This window comes from Xiphophorus maculatus, chromosome 13, assembly GCF_002775205.1.
Source record: "Xiphophorus maculatus strain JP 163 A chromosome 13, X_maculatus-5.0-male, whole genome shotgun sequence".
NCBI classification, from domain to species: domain Eukaryota; kingdom Metazoa; phylum Chordata; class Actinopteri; order Cyprinodontiformes; family Poeciliidae; genus Xiphophorus; species Xiphophorus maculatus.
The window spans coordinates 27,416,443-27,437,614 of NC_036455.1; the positions used below are offsets into that span (position 1 = coordinate 27,416,443).

General features: G+C 40.8%; 1 protein-coding gene across 7 annotated transcripts in view; it reads left to right on the plus strand.

The window, feature by feature from the left end:
• LOC102221607 (phosphatase and actin regulator 4A-like) overlaps nucleotides 1–20,058 on the plus strand; it is a 34,894-nt gene extending 14,836 nt beyond the window's left edge. For 6 of the 7 annotated variants that reach the window (XM_023345432.1, XM_023345434.1, XM_023345433.1 and 3 more), the window contains 13 exons: nucleotides 2,406–2,573; nucleotides 2,652–2,732; nucleotides 2,835–3,959; nucleotides 4,498–5,103; nucleotides 11,157–11,291; nucleotides 11,688–12,258; nucleotides 13,425–13,654; nucleotides 14,499–14,670; nucleotides 14,866–14,921; nucleotides 17,157–17,218; nucleotides 17,299–17,436; nucleotides 18,386–18,462; nucleotides 19,327–20,058. In XM_023345432.1, coding sequence (XP_023201200.1) covers nucleotides 2,406–2,573; nucleotides 2,652–2,732; nucleotides 2,835–3,959; nucleotides 4,498–5,103; nucleotides 11,157–11,291; nucleotides 11,688–12,258; nucleotides 13,425–13,654; nucleotides 14,499–14,670; nucleotides 14,866–14,921; nucleotides 17,157–17,218; nucleotides 17,299–17,436; nucleotides 18,386–18,462; nucleotides 19,327–19,342 — 3,437 coding nt within the window. In that variant the 3' untranslated portion in view covers nucleotides 19,343–20,058. The remainder of the gene's footprint in view (nucleotides 1–2,405; nucleotides 2,574–2,651; nucleotides 2,733–2,834; nucleotides 3,960–4,497; nucleotides 5,104–11,156; nucleotides 11,292–11,687; nucleotides 12,259–13,424; nucleotides 13,655–14,498; nucleotides 14,671–14,865; nucleotides 14,922–17,156; nucleotides 17,219–17,298; nucleotides 17,437–18,385; nucleotides 18,463–19,326) is intronic. The other variant, XM_023345436.1, reaches the window with a different exon arrangement.
• Nucleotides 20,059–21,172: the final 1,114 nt, after the last annotated feature.

Sequence of the window (21,172 nt, forward strand, 5' to 3'; positions counted from 1 at the left end):
TACAAACCGTTTGTACCGCTGCCATCTGGGAAACAGTACAGGTGTATAAAGACTACAAACTAAGGAAAAACTTTTTCCCAAGAGCTGCGAAACATCTGTCCACCTTCCATCCTCTCTGCCTCCCTGCAGACACACTCAGACCCATTTGCTAAACCCTAAAGACCAATTGAGACTTTAGCAACAGATGTATGCTTTATTGTTTTACTTATTTATCACTGAGGGTACCAGCACAATTTTATGTTCTAAAAACATAATGAGAAATAAAAATTATGACTTGATCAATTGGCAAAAGTTGTAGTTGATCTGATTTCTGAGTCCACATGATCACAGTTTACAAATAATCTACTACTGATAAAACAGTCGCCATTTCTTGATCTACCTGAGATTTATATATCTGTATGCTTCTTGTTGAAGTTTAGGGCCTCAGTTTGTACAGTGTAGGCCAAGAACTGCTCAAGCTGCCATAACAGGTTGGAACAGATTCATGGGTCTGCAGTCCTTCACTAGCCTTAGTTTCATGACATCAAAAAAATCACATTAAAGTAAAAATGATTATTATGGATGTTGAGGTTTTTATATATATATATAATTATTAGATATAGAAGTGGATGAGCTTCTCTACTAATGAAAACTGAAATGTTCTGTTTTCTCAAAGTGAATAAAAAAGAGGTAAGAGTAACAATCATGACACCAGATGGAGATTGTTATCGCTCACTCAAATTTGTAGTAGGACAGATGCTCTTTATGCTCATTTGTATTTTTGCTAGGTTTTTAGGCAAATAAAATAAATAAATACAATCTGCTTACTTGTAATACACTGGACGAAACCCTGATTAAGAATTTGTGTTTGTTACTTTAAAAGTAACAAATACAGATTTGATTGTAGCTGCTCAACAGTTCAAGGTCATTTTGTTGTGGGACTTTACCCAACCGTGCAGTAACAAGTTAGGGATTTCCACTCTGGAGCTGTGACTCAGTACGCACTGCCTTGTTTTGTGTTCCACAGAGGTATTAAGCAGTGGTTTCACACCCACATGCTTGATTAGGGCTCTAATTAAACCGAAGACAGTCTTTAGAAATTTTTTTCATACTTACCATAAATTCATGTTCCTTCTTGCTTTAACCAGCCGTTTAATCTGGTTCTTTTTGTTGAATTAAAGAAATAATAATGGCAATTGAGAACATAGTAATAAGGGTAAGTTAGCAGCTTAGGTCTTGGCTAAATGTGAAATCTTGTTTTCTTGTTGCTACACAAACATATGCTACATTGTTTTCTTTTAGACGACTGTTGGAGAGATTTCTTTTTCCTCCACACTGGTTTTATTCAAGGCCTCTTCTTTAACCATGGACTCCATACCATAGCTGTACACACTCGGACATTTGTCTTATAAAAATGTTATTGTAGATACAATTCTTCTCAGATTTGACCTCGTCATGATCACAACAAAAATAAAGGTTTTTCATAAAGTGTATTTGTCTATTACATTCCAGTAAGGGGAAGGAGCTGTAAACATTTGTGACTGGCCATGACAAAACCAGGAACAAGTCCCCCCAGATTGTTTTGAGTGTTTGTACAGATTCTGAAAGAGTTGATTCTACACTTTCTAATAATCTTTAACACATAGAAATGAAAAAAATGAAGATATTTCAAGAAAATTGTCCACTTACCTGATGAACTACCTGGGTGTTTTCACAAAAGCTCATCATTTACTTTGCACACCAATAGCAACAAAACTTCTGAAGACAAAAATGAGCAATTTGTCTTGAGCTTCTGCTACATTTTCCAATTAGGCTGTGAGCTTCTGTCGTGTGAAATTTTGTCATGGAATCGTCTATGAAACCTGGCCGATAGTTTAATTAAGCCATGAATAAATACAATGTGTTAGACAATGTTTTCTGTTTCGTGTGTACATTAGAGTTTAGACTGAGCTTAGAAAACACAGCCATGCCCATCCTGAAACGGAGGGCATAAAACCCTATAACTTTGAATTGTAGGCCCAAGCCCAAAGAAAGGCAGGCATGAAGAATTTTTTATTTTATGTGTTTCTGCTTGTATGTGCAGTTAGTCAGTGTACTGATTGAATAGATTATGTAGTGCTATACAGGGTTTCCCCTAGAAAACTTGCTAGGCCCGGTGGTCGGGGTGCCAGGGTAGTCCATTGGGATTTTGTATTAAAAAATGAGGAAGCTGAATTATAACACAAACTTTCCTATTTTAAAATCCCAGAAACTGCTGTTTAAAGCATGCAGTGGTTTCTTTACTTCAACTGTTTTGCACAAAAAAGGTAAATCATTATTTTTACAGAAATTGGTTGGTCTTTTCACAGTTTTGCTGTGGCACGTCACATTTATTTTGTCTGCCACTACAATAAAAAATCATGCTTTTTTTGTTTTTGTCTTGGTAGATGATAAGGTCGACTTGCAACAGAGCACACCAGGGTCTGAAGAAGGAAACTCTGGAGGAGGAGCACCCCCAGCAAAGCGGAAAAGCAAATTTTCCATGGGAAAGTTCCTCAAGCCCTTTAGATTTAAGAAGAAGAAGCCAAGTGAGAAGTTCTCTGAAACATCTAAAGGTATGCTTACTACAGTAGTTATTTGCATTGTGTGTGTGGTAGATCAAACAATTTATTTGTGTGGTATTTCTTTTTCAGAATTGGAAAGAAAGATTTCTGTCAGAAAATCTCGCAATGAGCTGATTGCTAGAGGAGTTTTAAAAGAGATCCCTGAAAATGGTAAGTCTACATGCAAGTGCTTTAGTCTCCAAAGTGATTCCAAGTTAATTGCAAAAAAATGTTATTTGCTCATATACTTTTCCCCCGTCTGCATGTGGTTAGGGAGCAACAATGAAATCCACCTCAAAGATCCACCAGTTAAAAATGGGCACCCTGTACAAACAGATGCCGATAAGGTGTCAGAAATGGAATATCAAAAGGCTGACATCAAGGCAAATCCCATGAGGTATACTCAAGGAGAAGACCGTCGCGCCAGAACACCATTGGACTCTGTGCTTATCCGGGCGCCTCTGGATGTGGACAGATATGCAAAGTTGCCCATGGATGTAGACAGACGAAGCCGCATTCCCTTGGACTATGATAGAAGAGGGTCTGACCCTCCACAAGATGATAGACCCATTAAAGACAAGAAGAGGGATGGCCAAGATGGCCAAGCCATTCGGGAAAGGAGGGATCGAGACAACAAGGAGAGGAGGGATCAAGACGACAGGGAGAGGAGGGATCGGGATGACAGGGACAGGAGGGATCGTGATCCGGACGAGAGGGAGAGGCGGGATCGTAATCCTGACGAGAGGGAGAGGAGGGATCGAGATGAGAAGGACCGGAGAGATCATGATCGGGACGAGAGGGACAAGAGAGATCGTGATCGGGACGAGAGGGGGAAGAGGGACCGCGATCGGGACGAGAGGAGGGATCAGGATGAGAGGAGGGTTTTTGATCGGGACGAGATGGAGCGCAGAGATCGGGACGAAAGGGAGAGGAGGGATCGGGACGAGAGGGAGAAGAGAGATCGGAATAGGGAGGACAAGGAAAAGAGAGATCGTGATGAAAGAGAATGGAGGGAACGGGAGCAGTATGAAAAGGAAAAGAGAGAGCTTGATGACAGAGAAAGAAAAGACAACAAAGAGCGATGGCTTGAGCGTGACAGGAAGGAGAATAGAGACGATAGAAAAGATGATAAAGTAAGAGAAGATAGGGACAGGAATTATGCTCAGGTGGAGAGAGGTGATATCAGGGACAAACGGGAAGACCGGATTAAGGAACAGGGAGATGAACGTGAGAAAATGGACAGAATCTTGCCTGTCCCACGTTCAGTCCATGACATGGACTTGCGACCTCCAATGCAGCGAAGCTCCTCAGATGATGACAAGAAAACTATATTGAGCGTTGAACGAAGTTCCACGCTACCCAGATATAAACCAGGAGTCGAATTCCGTGACCGCTCAGGTAAGGAAATTATTAAGGCTCTTGAAACCTTTGCAAAAGTTTTGAATTTAGCTCTCACGAAGCCAAGTGTGGATGTTTATTTCTTGGCTGGATGTAGAAGCATAAAAATATTAAAAAGTGGGTGATTACAAAGGCACAAAAGTACATGAAATTTTGAAAACCATGTGACTTCACAACTTGTAGTGGATAGTGAAGTTGTGAAGTCCTCCATTTCACAACTATGTAGTTGTAATGTGACAAAATGTACAAAAGTTGCTCAAAAAGTCTAAGTACGTTTTACAATGTACTGTTGAGTCAAAAGAAATCAAGAAGATCCTCTTTGATCTGTCATCATGGGTGTACTTTAGGTCACCTCCCCTCTAAAGAATATCCTACAAGCCAGCCCCTCATTTCAGCTTTTGCCTCACTTTTGATTTGTGTGTCAACGCTTTTTGTGCTTCCTGTTTACGTAGTTTTCCAAAGCTCAGTGTTTGAAGCCTTGTCAACCTCTCCTTTAATGACTGTCTGTGTGTGTTTGTGTCTGTCCACGCCTCTGCAGAGTCTGTCGGTGTCCGATTGATCCCTGACCATTCCCCGGAGCAAGATTCCCAAAAACAACTACCCCTACCCAAGCAAGCTTTGGTTCCCTCTAAATTCCCCACTGGTCATCTTTCCAAGTCCACTTGTTCGACCCTGTCCTTCTCTTCCTCGTCTTCTACCTCCTCCAGCTGTTCTGTTGAAGCTGCAATTGTCAAGCCCCCAAGAACTGTCTCTCTCGTAGTAATTGACCAACCTCAGCTGACTCTTCCTGGTGCTCCTCCCCCTGTTCCACCCCACACAAAGCAGCCCCCTGTCTCCCCCCATGTCCAGCAGCCCCCTGTCCCTCCCCATGTCCAGCAGCCCCCTGTCCCTCCCCATGTCCAACAACCTCCTGTCCCTCCCCATGTCCAACAACCTCCTGTCCCTCCCCATGTCCAACAACCTCCTGTCACTCCCCATGTCCAACAACCTCCTGTCACTCCCCATGTCCAACAACCTCCTGTCCCTCCCCATGTCCAACAACCTCCTGTCCCTCCTCATGCTCAGCAGTCCCCTGTTGTTTTCAAGCTACCTCCTGTGCCTCCACCTAAACCCACCAACCGCAACAGCAATCCTCCAGCGCTTGGTGAGTTTCTTTCCTGTCCTCTCTATAATGAGTTGCTTTGGTCTCTGTCTATTTGTGTCCTCTTTTGAAGTTGGTCAAACAGTCCAAATGTGATTATACCTTCATCATAAGCCATGGACTGCCTGGCTTCTATCTAACCACACTGCAACCTGTGTTCAAAGTTAAGATATTATGACTTTGTAGGTGAAAGAACATCTGTCAAAATTGTAAGAGAACATTTTCTGTACTACCAAATTTACCATGTAGAAAAATAATCTTGGTAAGGGAAGTCTGGCTGGATACTGAACTAAAGATCTGTTTTCTTGATTTAGCCACCTGTTAAAATCTTGTATAGTGATGTTTTCTTGAATTCATCAGAGATTGGACTCTGAAGAACCCAATGCTATCCAATCTGTCTACTGCACTGTTTTTGATTCACTGCACTTTGTGCTCTGATGAAATCTAGAAACTGAAAGTACCAATGTGATAAAGCAAAACCCCATCATGCTTGTTTTCATTCTCAGCATTCCCAAAGTTGTCCAAAGTCATTTTGAGGATTTTAGAACAGTTACAATGCCTGAGAGTCTTCATCTCTTTCCTATTTCAAAAACAGACGCACCATAATGCACAGTTAATAATATTAAAGATGACAGAAGATAAGAGTCTCAAATGCATTTACAGTTGGAACCAGAGGTTTACATACACCAAATAAAAAGACATGTCTACCTGGTTCTCGTAAAGCTTAGTTTGATTTAACTTCAAATAGTGAGAAAGAAGTGGTGTATCTAAACTTCTGGTTTCAACTGTATCTTTACAAAACTTGTATTTCTATTTGTACAAAATGTTACTGAAGGTTAGTTTTGGTATGACTGATGAAACTGCTGGTGGTGGAGGAAATATTCCTTGAAAGTAAACACACAGTTGTTGACAGCAGAATACACCTGAATCGACTAATTTCAGTGTAATGTAAATATTCAGCATCCTGTGGTGGAATGTGCTCATGAGTAAATCCTGTTGCTCCTTAACCAGCTCAGTAAAACAGACCTAATGTTTGTGGGAGAAACAGGATAACTCTTTTAGTAATTACTCAGCCCTCCTTTGGCTGCAGTCAGCATAAACAGTGGTTTCTGTTATCTGCAGACTGAGATAAATACTCAGGGGGAACCTTGGAGTGTTGTTCCCCACAGAGCTGCGTTGGCTCCACCACATTCTTCAGATGTTTCCTGTTTATTTCTTGAGCTTGTTCAGCATGGCATTTCAGAAATTCTTTAAATGAGTAAATATGTAAAAATAGATTTGGATGTAGAAACAAGTATACACAGAAAAAGTTATATAAAATAATCAATTATAGACAACCCAAAAACAAAATTTGTTTTAATTGATTTTTTTCACTTTTATTTGCCTTTTTGGAATGCCACTCTGCTGCAAATCAGCTGTTTCAGGAAATTCTCACCTTAACAGGAAAGTCAACTTAACAGCGCGTCTTACACAAGCTTAAGCTAGATTTTGATTTTGATCATTAACTCTTCTCCTGCTTGAGAGGTTGTTCAGATATAGGTAGAGGTGGATAGGTAAGATACAGCACAACAGAGTAAGTGCTCCAATACAGGTCATAGATGTAGCTTTAGACTGATTGGTTCAGAGAAAGGCTAAAAGAAATAGAAAACAGAAAAAAAATGATTGAGTAACTTGGAGAAAGTTAGACAGAGGGACAAATTAAAATAAGAATATCCTGATGAACCAAAACTATTCACATTAGGGCTGTTGCAAACATTTGTTTTAGCTATCAAGTATTCTATCAAGTATTCTGACGATTAATCGAGTAATTGAATAAAAAATTTGATAAAATATTGGTAAATAGAGCAGTATAACTATCGGATATCAAAATCGGCCCAATTTTTTATATTTGAGCATCTCTAGCAATTACTTTTCAGTAGTTTAGAAAATCAACCTGTAACAACAATAGCTCACCTTTTATGTTTACCTGGACAAAAATTATACAAAAATCTGAAATTATATTCAATTTAATAATAAAGAGCCATGATAACAGACATTTGTAAACAAAAATGTTAATACTCCAGTTTTTAGTTTATGTATTTATCTTCAGTCAATTTAATAGACAAACTCTCACTTTGTCCAGCCATGTATAGCTTTTGTGTCCATGGGAACGACTGGATTTGGTTACTGTGTGCACACAGAAACATAGCTATCTGCCGCCACGATGCACTCTACCAACCATTTGTTGCGACCAGTATGGAGGTAAATTTATTTTTGCTCTGTTTTGTTTATCCACTCCACTTGTATAAATACACCTGCTGCACTCTTCACCGTCGTTCACTCACTACCGGCCTCCATGCAGTTGCTGCGGCAGGAGAAATGCTTCTGTACTCCAGGCATCTCCTTAGTCAGTTTGCGAAGGCTTATTGATCCCCCGAAAAAAAACGCTAAAAACTCGGACATTATCATCAATCAATGAAAGCCCCCTGGACCAAACTTGAAAATTAGACATTATGCTGCTAACACTTAGCTTTCGTCAACAACTCATAGGCAGAAGAATGAGCGTTGTGCAACGCAAATAATGACCCGGCTGAACAAGGTGCTAAATAATAAAACAAAATTTGACAAAGCTTCAAGGCAGATAATTTACCTCGAGAAATTTTAATAAACACGGTGCTCAAATCGTTTGAGGAATCATTACAGCCCTAATTCACATCCCTCACATTAACAATTTTTCACTCAGACAGGAAGTTTGTTTGTAGGATAATAAACCTACATCAAAGGAATTTTTTAAAAACTCACCTTCTGAATAATAAATGGACAAATCTTTTGCTCTTTTTACAGCAACCAAGCCTTCCCTATAACTGCTGAGCTGTTTTTATTTTGGGGGTGGGGGTTTGCATGTTTTCACTGCTATTCTTGATGATTTATCTTTGCTGATGAGCTTGTTATGTACTTCAGGATAGAAGCTGTCTTTGCCATCACCCAAATCTTTTGTCCCTTTCACAGGCTGTCAGATTCCAGTTGAGGCTCTTGCTGGGCCGTTTTTCATTGCTTCCAGTCAGAGGAAACGTGGTAAAATTAAGATCACTGTCACCTACAAGACTCTCCTGGTTTTTAGATGACATTTTTTCTAACCTGCTTTAATTTAAAACTGACAGTGAGCTAAAGATTAGGGTGATGGTCCATCACTTGAAGTTAGAGCTCACCACCAAAGTTAAATTTTCAAAAAGTCCTGTGGAAACATGAAGAAAACTGACAGAACTGGTATTAATTAACATATAGCAGTAGTTTAGCACTAGACCAGATTTTTATGGAGGGAAAAACAGACATGGAAATGACTCACTACTTTCAAAACATCTTTTAAACCGGTCTGAGCGCCTCTGGTCCTCCCCTTTAGGTATATTGTACACATTATGCTTTTGTATAGATGCATTTATCAGCCACTTTGTTAAAATACATATGTTTGTTTTTGGGGTGGGGGGTTTCCAGTTCACTGATCCTGCTGAGTTTTTCTGACTTATAAAAACCAACCAGCCTCCATCAGTGTTGCTGCTGGAGAGTTTTAGCCAGCATTCATATGTTTCCTCAGGCGTCAGTGAGCGGTTAGCGGGAGTCTCTCCTGATCAGGGGGTGCATAAAATGGTGAAAGAAAAATCGGACAGCCATTTGTCTCTTTGTCAGATGACTGGTGCAGACATGCAGGCATTTTCAACTTTACACACAGAGTAGTGCATCTCAGAGGGAACTAAACCATGTATGTTTGTTATACAGGCTGGGCCATAAGTTTCCATACATAGAAAAAATAAACATTTTAGATTGGGCAACCGTTTTTATTTTTGTGGGACTCTGTAATCGCTGCACGTCTTGGACCACTTCGTGGTTGAGCTGCAACATTTCCAGTTTTCTGAAACTTGCAAATAAGTTTTGCCACAGTGTCGTGTGTGTGATGCTCGTTCCATGATTTCTGTTAAAGTTTTGTGCAACCATTTGTCTGCTTCCTGATTCAGCCATCAATATAATTTCAATTGTTTGCTCTTTTGTCAAGCGCATTTTCTTCGGTATCTGAAATATAAAAGAAATATACATTTTGCATTCTTCCATGTATGGAAACGTATGGCCCACCCTGTAGAACCCAGTAAAAATCAAATGCAATGAATAGGTCACTATCATTTTAAAAACGGATTATGATGACGTCTTTTGACACAGAGACAACAAAAACGTCTCTTGTTACCTCTGCACCTGCCTGAGCTGTTGCTGCTCTCATCCATCTGTTTGAGGCAACATGCTCCAGCTTGTTTTACACCAGTAGAGTTTTTTCTTTAGGGCAGATGGAAACTGACTGGTGTCTTATTTTTAATATTGTTTGCCCCAGCTTGCCACAGCTGCTCGTTCTTGCAGCCCAGCCCATTGTTGTTGGCTTGAAACTCACGCAGCCTCTGTCGCAGTGACACATTCCTCTGCCATTTGCTAGCAGCAGTTGCAATTTCACACATTTACAAATAGCAAGTAAGCGGTGCTGGCTGAGATTGTAGCATAACTTTCTCTGTGAGTGTTTCAATAAAAGGCAGCTGGATGTGTTTTGTTGCATCATGAAGGTGCTCCACTTCATCCAAAGTCCCTGTCCAGATCTGATCCAGATCTGAGCCAGGGTTGGAAGGATCAGGGATGGTCTGTAATAAATCAGTGTGAGACAAAGCATAGTGGGTTGAGACCCACAGGGTGACAATAACAGCCTGTTGGAGTGTTACTGTCAGCTGGCCGCGGGCTCGGCTTTAGCAGTCTTCAATTAATGTATCTAAAATTAAGGCCTTAAAATTTCTTCCCGCCCCCCCCCTTTTCAAAACATAACTTTATTATAAACAAATACTACAAAGAAATGTCTTCAACATAAGTAATGTCAAACTAGAATAAATTAAACTAAATATTAAACAGGAATGATGGTATACAAATAATACAAAATATCATAGTTTTAGTCAAAAGTCTTACAGTTTAGAAAACAAATAACATGAAAAAAGTAAAGTTGGCTTTGAATACGTTAATCTCAGGTCTTATATTTTCCCCTCATATGACTATAATCTTGTATATTTTATGTAGATTTTTCTCGCAAAACTTTTCCATCAGTCAATAGTTTGAGTCACCTGCAGACATCTTCATTGCGATGTGGGACTTGCGGTTAAAGTTGTCACTAACTAGCTAAGTTATCACTGAATTAGCTGCTATTTCACCCTTACTAGCTAGCTATGTTTTTTGTGTGTGTTTTTTTTTTTTTTTTTTTTTGCATCTATCGTGGGTTAATTGCAAATTTATTGCCGGTTGGCTGGATGGTGTTCATCTTCAGCACTGGCTCAATTTTGTAACCAACCCATATGATGTTATTAGCCAAGCTTTCCTCTCTCGACATGACTAAAGCTCCTCAAAACACAGACAGTGCTGCTACTGCTAGGACTGATCTAAGAGCAGCATTTGGTGTGACACAAACTCTGAAGTCGGACATTTTGTGGATTAAACATGATGGTCAGAGTCTGGCCTAGTGAAGAATTTTATGTCATCAAAGCTATTACTATGGAGGCAAATACAGCTGAAAGAAAAATGAGCAGCGCATGGAACCAAACAAGTGTAGAGACAGAAGACTTTATGGTGACAAATGAGAAAAATACTAAGAGGAAATGTAATAATTAGAGTGTAACAAGATCTATAGTTAATCTCTCAAGTCACCGTCATACAAGTTACCTACAAAAGAAGTAATAAATAGTTATCATTAAATATTTACTACAAAACATTGGGATAAAACTTTATGTTCATATCATCCAGGCTTATTTACAAATATATATCAAATAAAATCCATGATATCCTATTGTACATTCCTGTTACAATTCAGGTCTTAAATTCTTAAAAGTCTTAAACAAATCTCAAAATTTGAGTTTCAGCAGGTTTCACTTGGTGATAGCTTGAGATAAGTGCGGTGCTCTGACACACAGGGTGTTTCCCATCCTCTGCTGCTGGTTTTTATGTTTATCTCCCAGCATGGAATGTAAGCCAGCCCCATCCCTGACGTCTCCACTCATTTCTGCCAGCTTCCTCCCTGAACAGGGCGCCTCAGGTCAGGCAGCCGTGCTCCTGGAGGGGCTCGGGACTTGAGCAGAGCCGGGCCGGCCTCTACCTCTCTCTGCCCGTGTACCTACGCCACAGGGCTGACCGGACCCGCTCAGGTACCGGGGCCGGACGCCCGAGTGGCTCGCCGGAGCCCGTCGACCTCATCCCGTCATCTGAGTGTTAACTCCATACATGCACCTGCTGATAATTCAGCTTTTTTTCCCCCCCTCTGGTTGAACTAATGTTTTCTAAATAAAGAATGGCCTTGCATGGAAAACACTAGAATGAAGTGAATGTCCTCGTTAATTGAGCTGTTGCCATGACGACCTGTGAACTGTGTAACTCTTGAACGATCATCTCCTACTGACTCAGCTGTTTGTTCAGTAGTTTTGATGCTTGTCGTCGTCGTACTAACCTCACCAGTTGCTTCTGCATCTTCACACCCTGAATGGTTCCCTTCACTTCTTCACACTTTAATTCTTGTTTTTCTCTTTGCTTCTTTTTCTTCACAGCTGAGTTCTCTCAGGCCAGCGGCGGCTTGAACACCGTCATTGCTCCTGCTAAGCGCTCCCCACCAATCCCACCCAAAAGGACGACCCCCGTCAACAAGCACTACTCTGTAGACCCATCCCTCCCCACTCAGGTTCCCGAGCCGCCCTCTGTTAACCCTGCAGTGCCCCTTGCCGTCCCTAAAGGTGGAAGCAGTGAGGACAGGACGCCCATGACTGTCCCCCAGAGGATGGCGGAGGCCGCGCTCCCGCTGCCCGCCCACATACCCCCTTCTCCTCCCAGGGTGAAGTTGCTCCGTCCACCTCCCACCTCGTTTGCCGGGGCTGTTCCCGTCATCCAGACGGACCTCCCCACCCCGACCATGGAGCTGCCCGGCCAGCCTCCGGCCGTCCCGCTGCACATCCTGATCAAGAGAGCTCTGAACAGCCCTGGCGCAGTCCAGCCTAACCCTGAGGGATCCCAGAGGGCCCACTCACTGCTCTTTGAGCTTTCCTCAGAGGTCCCTGACGACCCTGAAGAGGCGCTGCTGAACTCGCGTCACTCCCTCCCCGTCTTCATCGAACCTCTGAGGCTGTAAGTAATCGTCAATCTCACTGGTACCCAGATGAAGATCTGGGCTTGAAGTGGTTCTGGGTTTTTTATTTGAATAGATTTTTAAACGGCAAAGAAATTTATTGCAGAAACTGGACGTTTTTCTGAGTCAAATTAAAATGTTAATTTTCCATTTCATTAATTTTTTTTATTTCACTCTCTCAGTAATAAATATGAATAAATCAGGGTTTCCCCCAGCAAACCAGCTAAGCCTGGTGGTAGGAGCATTAGAGCCACCATCTGGCAACCTGCTGTGTCTTTCAGTTAATAATGTTTAAAGTTAACAGGAAATTTGAAAATATCATTAGGTAATTATGTGTTCCTGGAGGACATTTTTAGCAATGTCTAAACACCAGAATAAGGCAAACATAAAAAATACACATAACGTAAAAATAATGTTTTTGAACTTCAGTTGTTTCATTCTAATTAAAGTGTCCAAACATTGTTTGGTCTTGTATTAATGGCTTGTCACTTTAGAATAGAATAGAATAGAATAGAATTACTTTATTCATCCCAGCAGGGAAATTATTTCGCAGTTACAGCAGAATAGAGACAAGACACACAACATCCACCACTGAGTAGCAATTGTAGACAAAATAAAATAAGAATAAAATATAACATGCTGTCAATATAAAAAGCAGCTTAGAGCAGACCTTGCAAGGATTCAAAATGCAGAACAGAATGTATATATAAATGTATATATATGTACAGCAAGTGTGCCACAGTGCAGTTGTGCAAACTTGGACTGATTAGTGCAGAACAGTGATTTAGCTTTTATTGTACAGTGAGATGGATTTCCTGTATCTGTCCCTACGACAGCAGAGCTGGAGCAGCCTATGTGAGAAGGTGCTCCGCTGTCTGTTCACTATGTGGTGGAGAGGGTGCTGTTTATTGTTTATTTGCTGAAGTTGTTAGCATGTAAACCAGTCAAGACAGGCAGTGGTTATGGAGTTCTGGTGAATAAAAAGGATTGGATGGTTAAAAGTAAAATCTGCAGAATGTGACAGTTTTTTATTAATCTGATTGGTTAGTTGTCAGAATAATCGATTACTAAAATAACCATACGTTTCAGTTCTAGTATGTGACATCTGTGAGAGTGGAAAGGGAATGGAAACGATCTTCAGCATGTGATGCTGTTGTCTTTCCAGACCAGAGGATGATGACTTTGACATGGAGGAAGAGCTGCAGAAGCTGAAAGCTCAGCGGATCCCCCAGCAGCCGGAGCTGGAACCCCGGAGCAGGAGGGGCCTGATCGGAGACCCCAGGGTCACAGCTATACCCGAACAGGGCGGCCACAAGGACGACTCAGACTCCGATGGGCCCATCCTCTACAAAGATGATGACGAGGAGGAGGACGACGACGAAGAAGGCCCTGCAAGTAAGCTGCACTGTTGCATTTAAAGGGGCAGCATCATGTTAAATCATCTTCATTGAGCTTTACATCATGTTATAATATTATTTCCTCATCAAAAATATACCTGGAGTGTTGCCTTGATTCTTTCATGCATGTTTGAAAAAAATCCCTTGATCTCTATGGCAACTATTCAGCTGTGCAAAATGACTGGGTGGACTTAGCCCCGCCTTCGAGGCGCAGCTCCTCCTCAGACCTGTAGTTTCCAAGCTTCCGAGCTTCTTCCTCACAGAGCAGCCCTCTCTGACGATGCCCCCACTCAGCTCCTTCAGACTATCCAGCAGCAATTAGCAAACACTTGGTGGAACTTTGCCAGCAAATGTTAGTTTTCTGTTGCAGAAATACATGAAGTTAGAGGAGCTGGTGGCACTGAATGTTTTTAAGGATGTTCTTACTGAGTTACAGAAGGAATCATCTATCTGGAAATGTTTTGACTGGGGAATCTTTTAATTAATTAATTTATTTATTTATGAAGATGTTAGTTTTTCTGTTAATCTCCATGTTCTTCCTCCAGTCTTGGTCAGGATTCTCTTGCAAAAGAGATTTTAAATGTCAATGTGGTGAAATAAAGGTTAAGTAAAACAAAGAGAAGCATTTTTAAAGAGACAGAGGCCCAATTTCAAGTAAAATTTAATTTACCGTAAGTTCATATTTGTAACAACTGAAGGTAACATAGTTATTTGTTTGTGCTATAAACTGACAGTATGTGCCTGGAAATCACATAATACTGCCCCTTTAAAGAAAAGCCTGTAATAGCCACGCCCGGCCTCCACCCCTGTCTGTATTAATACGGGGGTCTGGTGTCTGACAGGTGGGCTGGCGAGCCGTGTGCAGAGAAAAGACACGCTGGCTCTGAAGCTGGAGAGGCAGGAGAAATATGAGCGAGAACAGAGGGAAGGCCAGGAGAACCAGGAGGGGATGAGCTGGAGCAACAGGGAGCAGTGGGTGGCTGTGAGGAACAAGATCGGCACCACGCTCACACGGTAAAACACACACACACACACCCCCACACACACACACGCCCACCTGCCTCCCCAACAAGACAGGATACCATCTGTTTTTCTACTCTCCTTCCTCCACCTCAGAGATGCACTGCACTAATGTTGCATTCTTCACTGACTTGACAGATGAACTGACTTTCTGTATGACTGATGGATAAATATGTTGCTTATCTTCAGGCGGCTGAGTCAGAGACCTACAGCGGAAGAGCTGGAGCAGAGAAACATTCTTCAAGGTGAGACTCACTTTGTCCGTCCTTCACATTACAGTTAAATATGTCATCTGCAGGAAAAGATCAGTTCCTCAAAGACTTCTTAAGTTTCATAGTTTCACCTTTTCCTCCCAGTTTACCTTTCATTACCATTCTTTTGGTAATTTTAAGTACGAAAAAAATCTGAGTTATTTCAATCAGTGAATTTATTAGTTCTGCTAAATAGTGACTAACACTCTTCGATGTGAAGGCTGTTACTAAGTGAAGGCAACTCAAAATGAGCTGTATTCTTCGCCAGAGGGTCAGGATGTAACCACAAACACTTAAGAAGTCTGAAATTCATGTTTCTGAAATTGAAGCTTTAGGATGGCTTAAATTTATTACGGTAATATAATTTACATTGGCTTTAAATATGTTAATCAAAGGTCTCAAATTAGGAAAATCAGGACTATTTAATAGAGTTTCATTTTTCACTGGACATTTCTGTCTGGCAGAAGTGTGAATCACATGCCTACATTTGGAAACAAACTTCCAGAAAACTGTAAAACAGCTGAAACACTGACTTCTTTTAAATCTCAACTAAAAACCCACCTGTTTAGGATTGTATTTGAAATGTGATCAATTACAAATTTATTGATGGAACTTGACTTAATGCTGTGTTTTGATTGTTGATTCTATGTTGCATTGTGTTTCTGTGTTTGTAATGATCTAAAGCACTTTGAAATGCCTTGCTGCTGAAATGTGCTATACAAATAAAATTTGATTGATTGATTGATTGATTTTAATTGCATTCTACATCTGAGGTTACTTGAGACTAGCTGCTAATATACCCCAGCTAGCAAGTTATCCAGCTAGCCTTTTTCCTGTAGTATGGTCACAAAGCTAGGGTCACAGTTTTGCTATGCTTGATTGGAATACAGCAGGATCCCCATATTTTTTATTTGTTTTTATCTTAAATGTCATACAAGGTGGCATCAAAAATATCTAAGAAGTCTTAAATGTGACTTGCTGAAACCTGCAGATACTCCAGTATCTGTACATACATAAATCAGTTTCTAATATCACAAGTTGCTGTTTTCACCTTTTTAGTCAAGATAAAAAAAAGAAATCAAATTTTTAAATTTAATTAAACAGCTTACAAAGAAGTTTCCGATTTACTGTCAATAATTTAATGGTTTGATTTTTGTAAATAAAATGTGTATTAATCAAGAAAGCCATTTGAAACGTCAGCGTTGCTTTTAGAGGTTTGTAGTAAGACTGCGTTGACTTTTAATACTAAAGAAATGCTTTAATCAGTTTGAGTTGTAGTGAAAGAGACCATGAAGTGTACAAGTTATACACGAACGCCCTGGACTCCCATCAACACACCAGTGTGTGTTTGTGTGGACCTCCTCTTATTCACGACTCCGGATTCACAGATTTTTCTGAGGAAAGTCAATTTCAATTTATTCAAATTTTTTCTCTGAGTATAGCTAAAATATTTGAAAGAAATTGCAGCTTGAGAATCTGAAATGCCTCAGAGCTGCTTGTCCCACTACTGGCTGCTGTTTGCAAAGCAGCCAATCCAGGACTGCCATTTCCTTTTCTTGCTGCTGATTGGCTGTTCATATTGAGTTGTACTTGATGTTTGAACTACTACAAAAGGGAATTACGAGTGTCTTTTGTTAAACTATGTTCCGACATCCAGATTTAATATAGGTGAAATAACTTGGAGCAATTCTACTTGACACTATTGTGTTTTTTTAGCATCGTTACGCTGAACTCCAGCGTCATTCCACTGCTTAAGAGTTGCTTCTCTTGCCCGGAGTTGATGCTGGGCGGGAAACAAAGTGTTTAAAGACTTGAGCTGTGTGATGTCAGGTAGCATCAGGTAGAGCTCCAGTCAGGACAGGCACAGACAGGCTGTGGAGAAACGCAGCTGAAAGGAAAGTGCTGTTCTTCCCACAGGGAGGTTGGTGCTGAAATAACACGCATCTCTCATCATGTTTAGGAGAACGTTTAAAGCTGTTGGAAAAAGCTTCTGTAAAATCAAACTACTTCAAATACAGTTTGTTTAGTCATCAGAGTCCTGCTCCGAGTCAGGCTGAGCTCAGTCTCGGTGTCCATTTAGCTGGGATCAGAACAACATGGCTCCTTGTGCAGAGCTTGGCAGTGCTTACAGAGCTCCATTATGGCAGCGGGTGGACGGCAGCTCAGGTGAAGCTTAGCTGACTGGCTGCTCTGTTTTCCCCTCTCATGAAACGTCTTCCCTTCCCACAGCCAAGAACGAAACGGATCGACGGCTGGAGCGATCCGAGATCAAACGGAGACTCACCAGAAAGGTGGGGGACGTTCGGCGAGCGTACGTTCAGCAGGTATTCTCCTGAACTCGAGCCCTAAAACCTTGTTCTTCTACGTTCAGCTGTCTCAGAGGCCCACGGTGGCTGAGCTGCAGGCCAGGAAGATCCTGCGTTTCCACGAGGACGTGGAGTCCACTCACGCCGAGGACTACGACCGGAGAGCCGACAAGCCGTGGACCAAACTCACTCCTGCTGACAAGGTGAGACCTTGCAGTTCACAGCCGGTCGCTGCTGACAGAAGCCTTGTGTGACGGTCAGGTGTTCAGGAAGCAGCCACCTCATAGTCTGGTAGACTTGGTTCCATCGGGACCAAAACTACATTTATTCCATTTCCAGCTGCTGTGGTTCTCTCGCTCTGTTAAACCTCTGAAGAAAAAACTGAGCAAAACTGCCTTCTTCACAAAATGGAAACAAAAAGAGTAGTGTCAGATTGTAGTGGTTGGAGGATTTCTCTCTGATAGAAGACCATGAACCATTTCTCCTGCTACCGCTAGACTAGTGGGTTTGTTTTGATTGTATTTACCCAGAATGCCCTGCGCTGTAGTTTGCTTCCTGCTTTTGGGACAGTTTCTGGTCCACATATCAGACTGTCCATGCATCCTTAAAAAGATTTAAAACTTCATGCATCTAAAATGAAGGCCTTGTAGGAAATGCAAATTGGCCTTAAATATAGTAATCATAGGTCTTAAAATTTGTCATAGCAATACTATTGTTTTTTTTTGTTTTTTTCGTGTGCAGACATGTGCATTTTGTGACTTGACACAGTTGAGGCTACCGCTAGCTGCTAAAAACCCTTGCTACCTAGCTTTTTTATGTCTATGATGGATAAGTGCAAACCTATTCCCAGTTGGCTGGATAATATTTATTTTCATCACTGTCTCACCTCTGTTGACAACTCCAATGAGGCTTTTTGCATTCTGTACAAACAAAAAACAACTTTTACGTTTGGCACCACGAGGCTTTGTGTGATGCTTGATTGCAGGATCATACTTCGATCCCTTATATATGAAGTTTTTTGGTCTTAAAGTTTATTCAATGTGACGTCTAAAAGCTCTTAAGTCTTAAATTTGACTTGCTGAAACCTGCCTTGTGAAAAACAAGTGTTCAGAATCGTGTCCAGAAGGTTCTGATCCTGTGTGTTCCCTCCAGGCTGCCATCCGCAAGGAGCTCAACGACTTCAAGAGCACAGAGATGGAGGTCCATGAAGAAAGCAAGATCTACACCCGGTGAGGCCGCCGCACACGCTGAGTATCAGTACTGTTGGCCTGGCTAAAGTATTCATACCTATGTGAACTTTTTCACCTTCTTACACAGCCTAGTGTTTTATTAGGATTAGATGTGACAGAGTAGCACAAAGTAGTTCATCATTGTGAAGTGGAGGGAACACAATACATGATTCTAGGTCGAGAGATTTAACTTAAAATGCTCCAAATCAGGGCTGTCCCTTCAGGACAAGTGGTTGATGCTAATGGAGACTTTATTTAGTTACAGACAAATTCTAATCTCACAATAGAAATATTGACTACAGCAAAAGTACCTGATGAGCAGGCTTTATGTATCACATTAATAAAGTTTTGCTGCCCCAGATCTGATTTTAAAGAATTGATCAATTTGGCTACATACAAGAGTGGCCTAAATCTTGTTTTTATTGCTTTAAATTGATAAAAAAATGTTTTATAAATTTCAGTTGAGACCTTTAATAATTCACAAAATAAACCCCTTTTTTTAATGAGGCAGACCACTTAATGTTCTGGGTCTACAATAATTTACACATCCCTTTCTAACAAAATAAATAGTTTTACACACTTACTCAAAGTTATATAACTTGGTTTATTATTGTATAGGTAAAATGAAAAGTTAGTATTTTGTTTCTTCTTTATTTCTCCCCCTCATCTTTTTGGGCCCATGAGACATTTTCTCTTGACATATTTTGTGACAAAAAAATTGTACACCTCAGATCTACATTACGAGTGGTTTTTCTTCCATGCCACAGTGATGTTCTGCTTTCTGTCGCATAAAATGTACTGAATCAGTGGAAGGTTTGGAGGAAACTCATGTTTACAGCTGTTTCCATGTGTGCCATCCTGCAGATACCACCGGCCCTAGCTGCTCACATCATCATGTAAAGCACTTCGGAAGCAGCAGCAGCAGCTTGTCCCATTTCCTCCTGTAACCTGAAGATGGCGCCAACGCTACCTGAAGAGTCTCAGGATGGTGTCGGACTGTGGTGGAGTCTGCAGGAGACGGTGGGCCCGGTGGGCCGGTGGGCATTGCAATGGCTCAGTGACTGAACCAGAGGGGGTCCCTCACCATGAGCCGGTTCTGCCTTAACGCTCCTGAACACTGGTACCAGGCTGAGGCCAAACATGAGACTGGTTCAGAACCAGCCTCTGATTGACTGTTTTTGTTAATCACAATCCCATATCACTATATGATTTTTGATAAGAGCACCTTATGCTTCCTAACGGGGTTGAATGAAAACTTAGCCTTTAATTCTGTGTTTATATTTGAGATTTTTGAAAGCAGGAAAATGTACATATTTTTCTCTTCCTGTCTGTTTTATGGTACTTTATATATGCTGCTCTATAGCGGATGCAGCTGTATGGAACAATAATGTAGATTTAATAAACTTTATATTGTAAACTACTGACTGGAAATGCTGACATGTTTTAATTATTTAGTGTTTCTCTGATGTCATTTCTGAGCATTAAAGGTACGGATCCTTTTTCTTTTTTTGATACAGAGCCTGTAAGCTGTGTCGTCTGCAAACACTGAATAACTGATCGATCTGATTAGAAAATAAAAAAACAATGATTTATGAATGCTTCTTTCTGTTTCTATTATTTCTTTCGATTCTCTGGTGTTTTTTTGGAATATGCAGTTACCTGAGCTTGGCCACATGAGGGCAGTGTTGTATGAAGGACTATCACCAACCGAACTGTTGAAGTAAGAGGCCTTTTACAGGATTCAGTTTCACAAAGTTCCTGATCTGTAAAAATGCAGAAAAAGAAAATACGACGTTGAAAATGTATTTCTATTTCTATCCTTTATTCTGTGTAGAGACAGGAGCAGTACAGCTGGATTTTATATGGATTTTATTACAGTTATGTGGAAAATCAATATTTTCTAGACCTGGTGCTTCTGCTGTTATTCCATTTAAAGGAGTCGACAACAAAACACGAAGGAAAAATATAAAAAAAAATTGAAGCCTTCATACCGTAACTTTCCACATAGAAATGCTACAAAACTCCAGCCGCAGGTAGAAATCAGTTGCAAAATACCGCACCCTGGTGGACATCATAGGACACTGTCGGTTAAGTGTTTTGGAAAAGACTGATTTTCTCTTTTTAATTTATTGGGTTTTTTGCCTTATCAAAGTATTGATTATTATTCAGAGTGAACATGTATATATATATATATATATATACAATTTTACAATGTAGCATATTATAATGTAATGCAGGACTACAGTTGGATTTACTGGGTTTTTTTTTAAATAATTTTTTACCTCAGAGTGGCCAACTTTCTATTATTCCCATATCGATTTGATACAGTAGGGGTTCCCGCACTTCCTGTATTTGTCCCTCTGTCTCCCTCACTTTTTTCAGCGCCTTTAAACGCAATGCGAGCGCTAAGATGTTCGCGCATGTCTTCCTCCTCTGCGGCAGGAACCTTGCTGCTGCTGCTGCTGCTGCTGCTGAGCAGATCTGCGCTGCTGTGTTACATTCATAGCAGCAAACCAGCAAAAGGCAAAGAATTTAGCTCAGCTTTCCTCCCCAAACTAACCGAGTGAGATTAATGCTGTTGGATGCAGGCAATGTTAGCTAAATGACTAGCTAATGCCAATAAATCACATTAAGCTGTTTAACAAATATTGGCTTCTAATTTTGTTTTGTTCAAAAGTGGGTGGTATGGTTACATTACTTGAGTAACTTT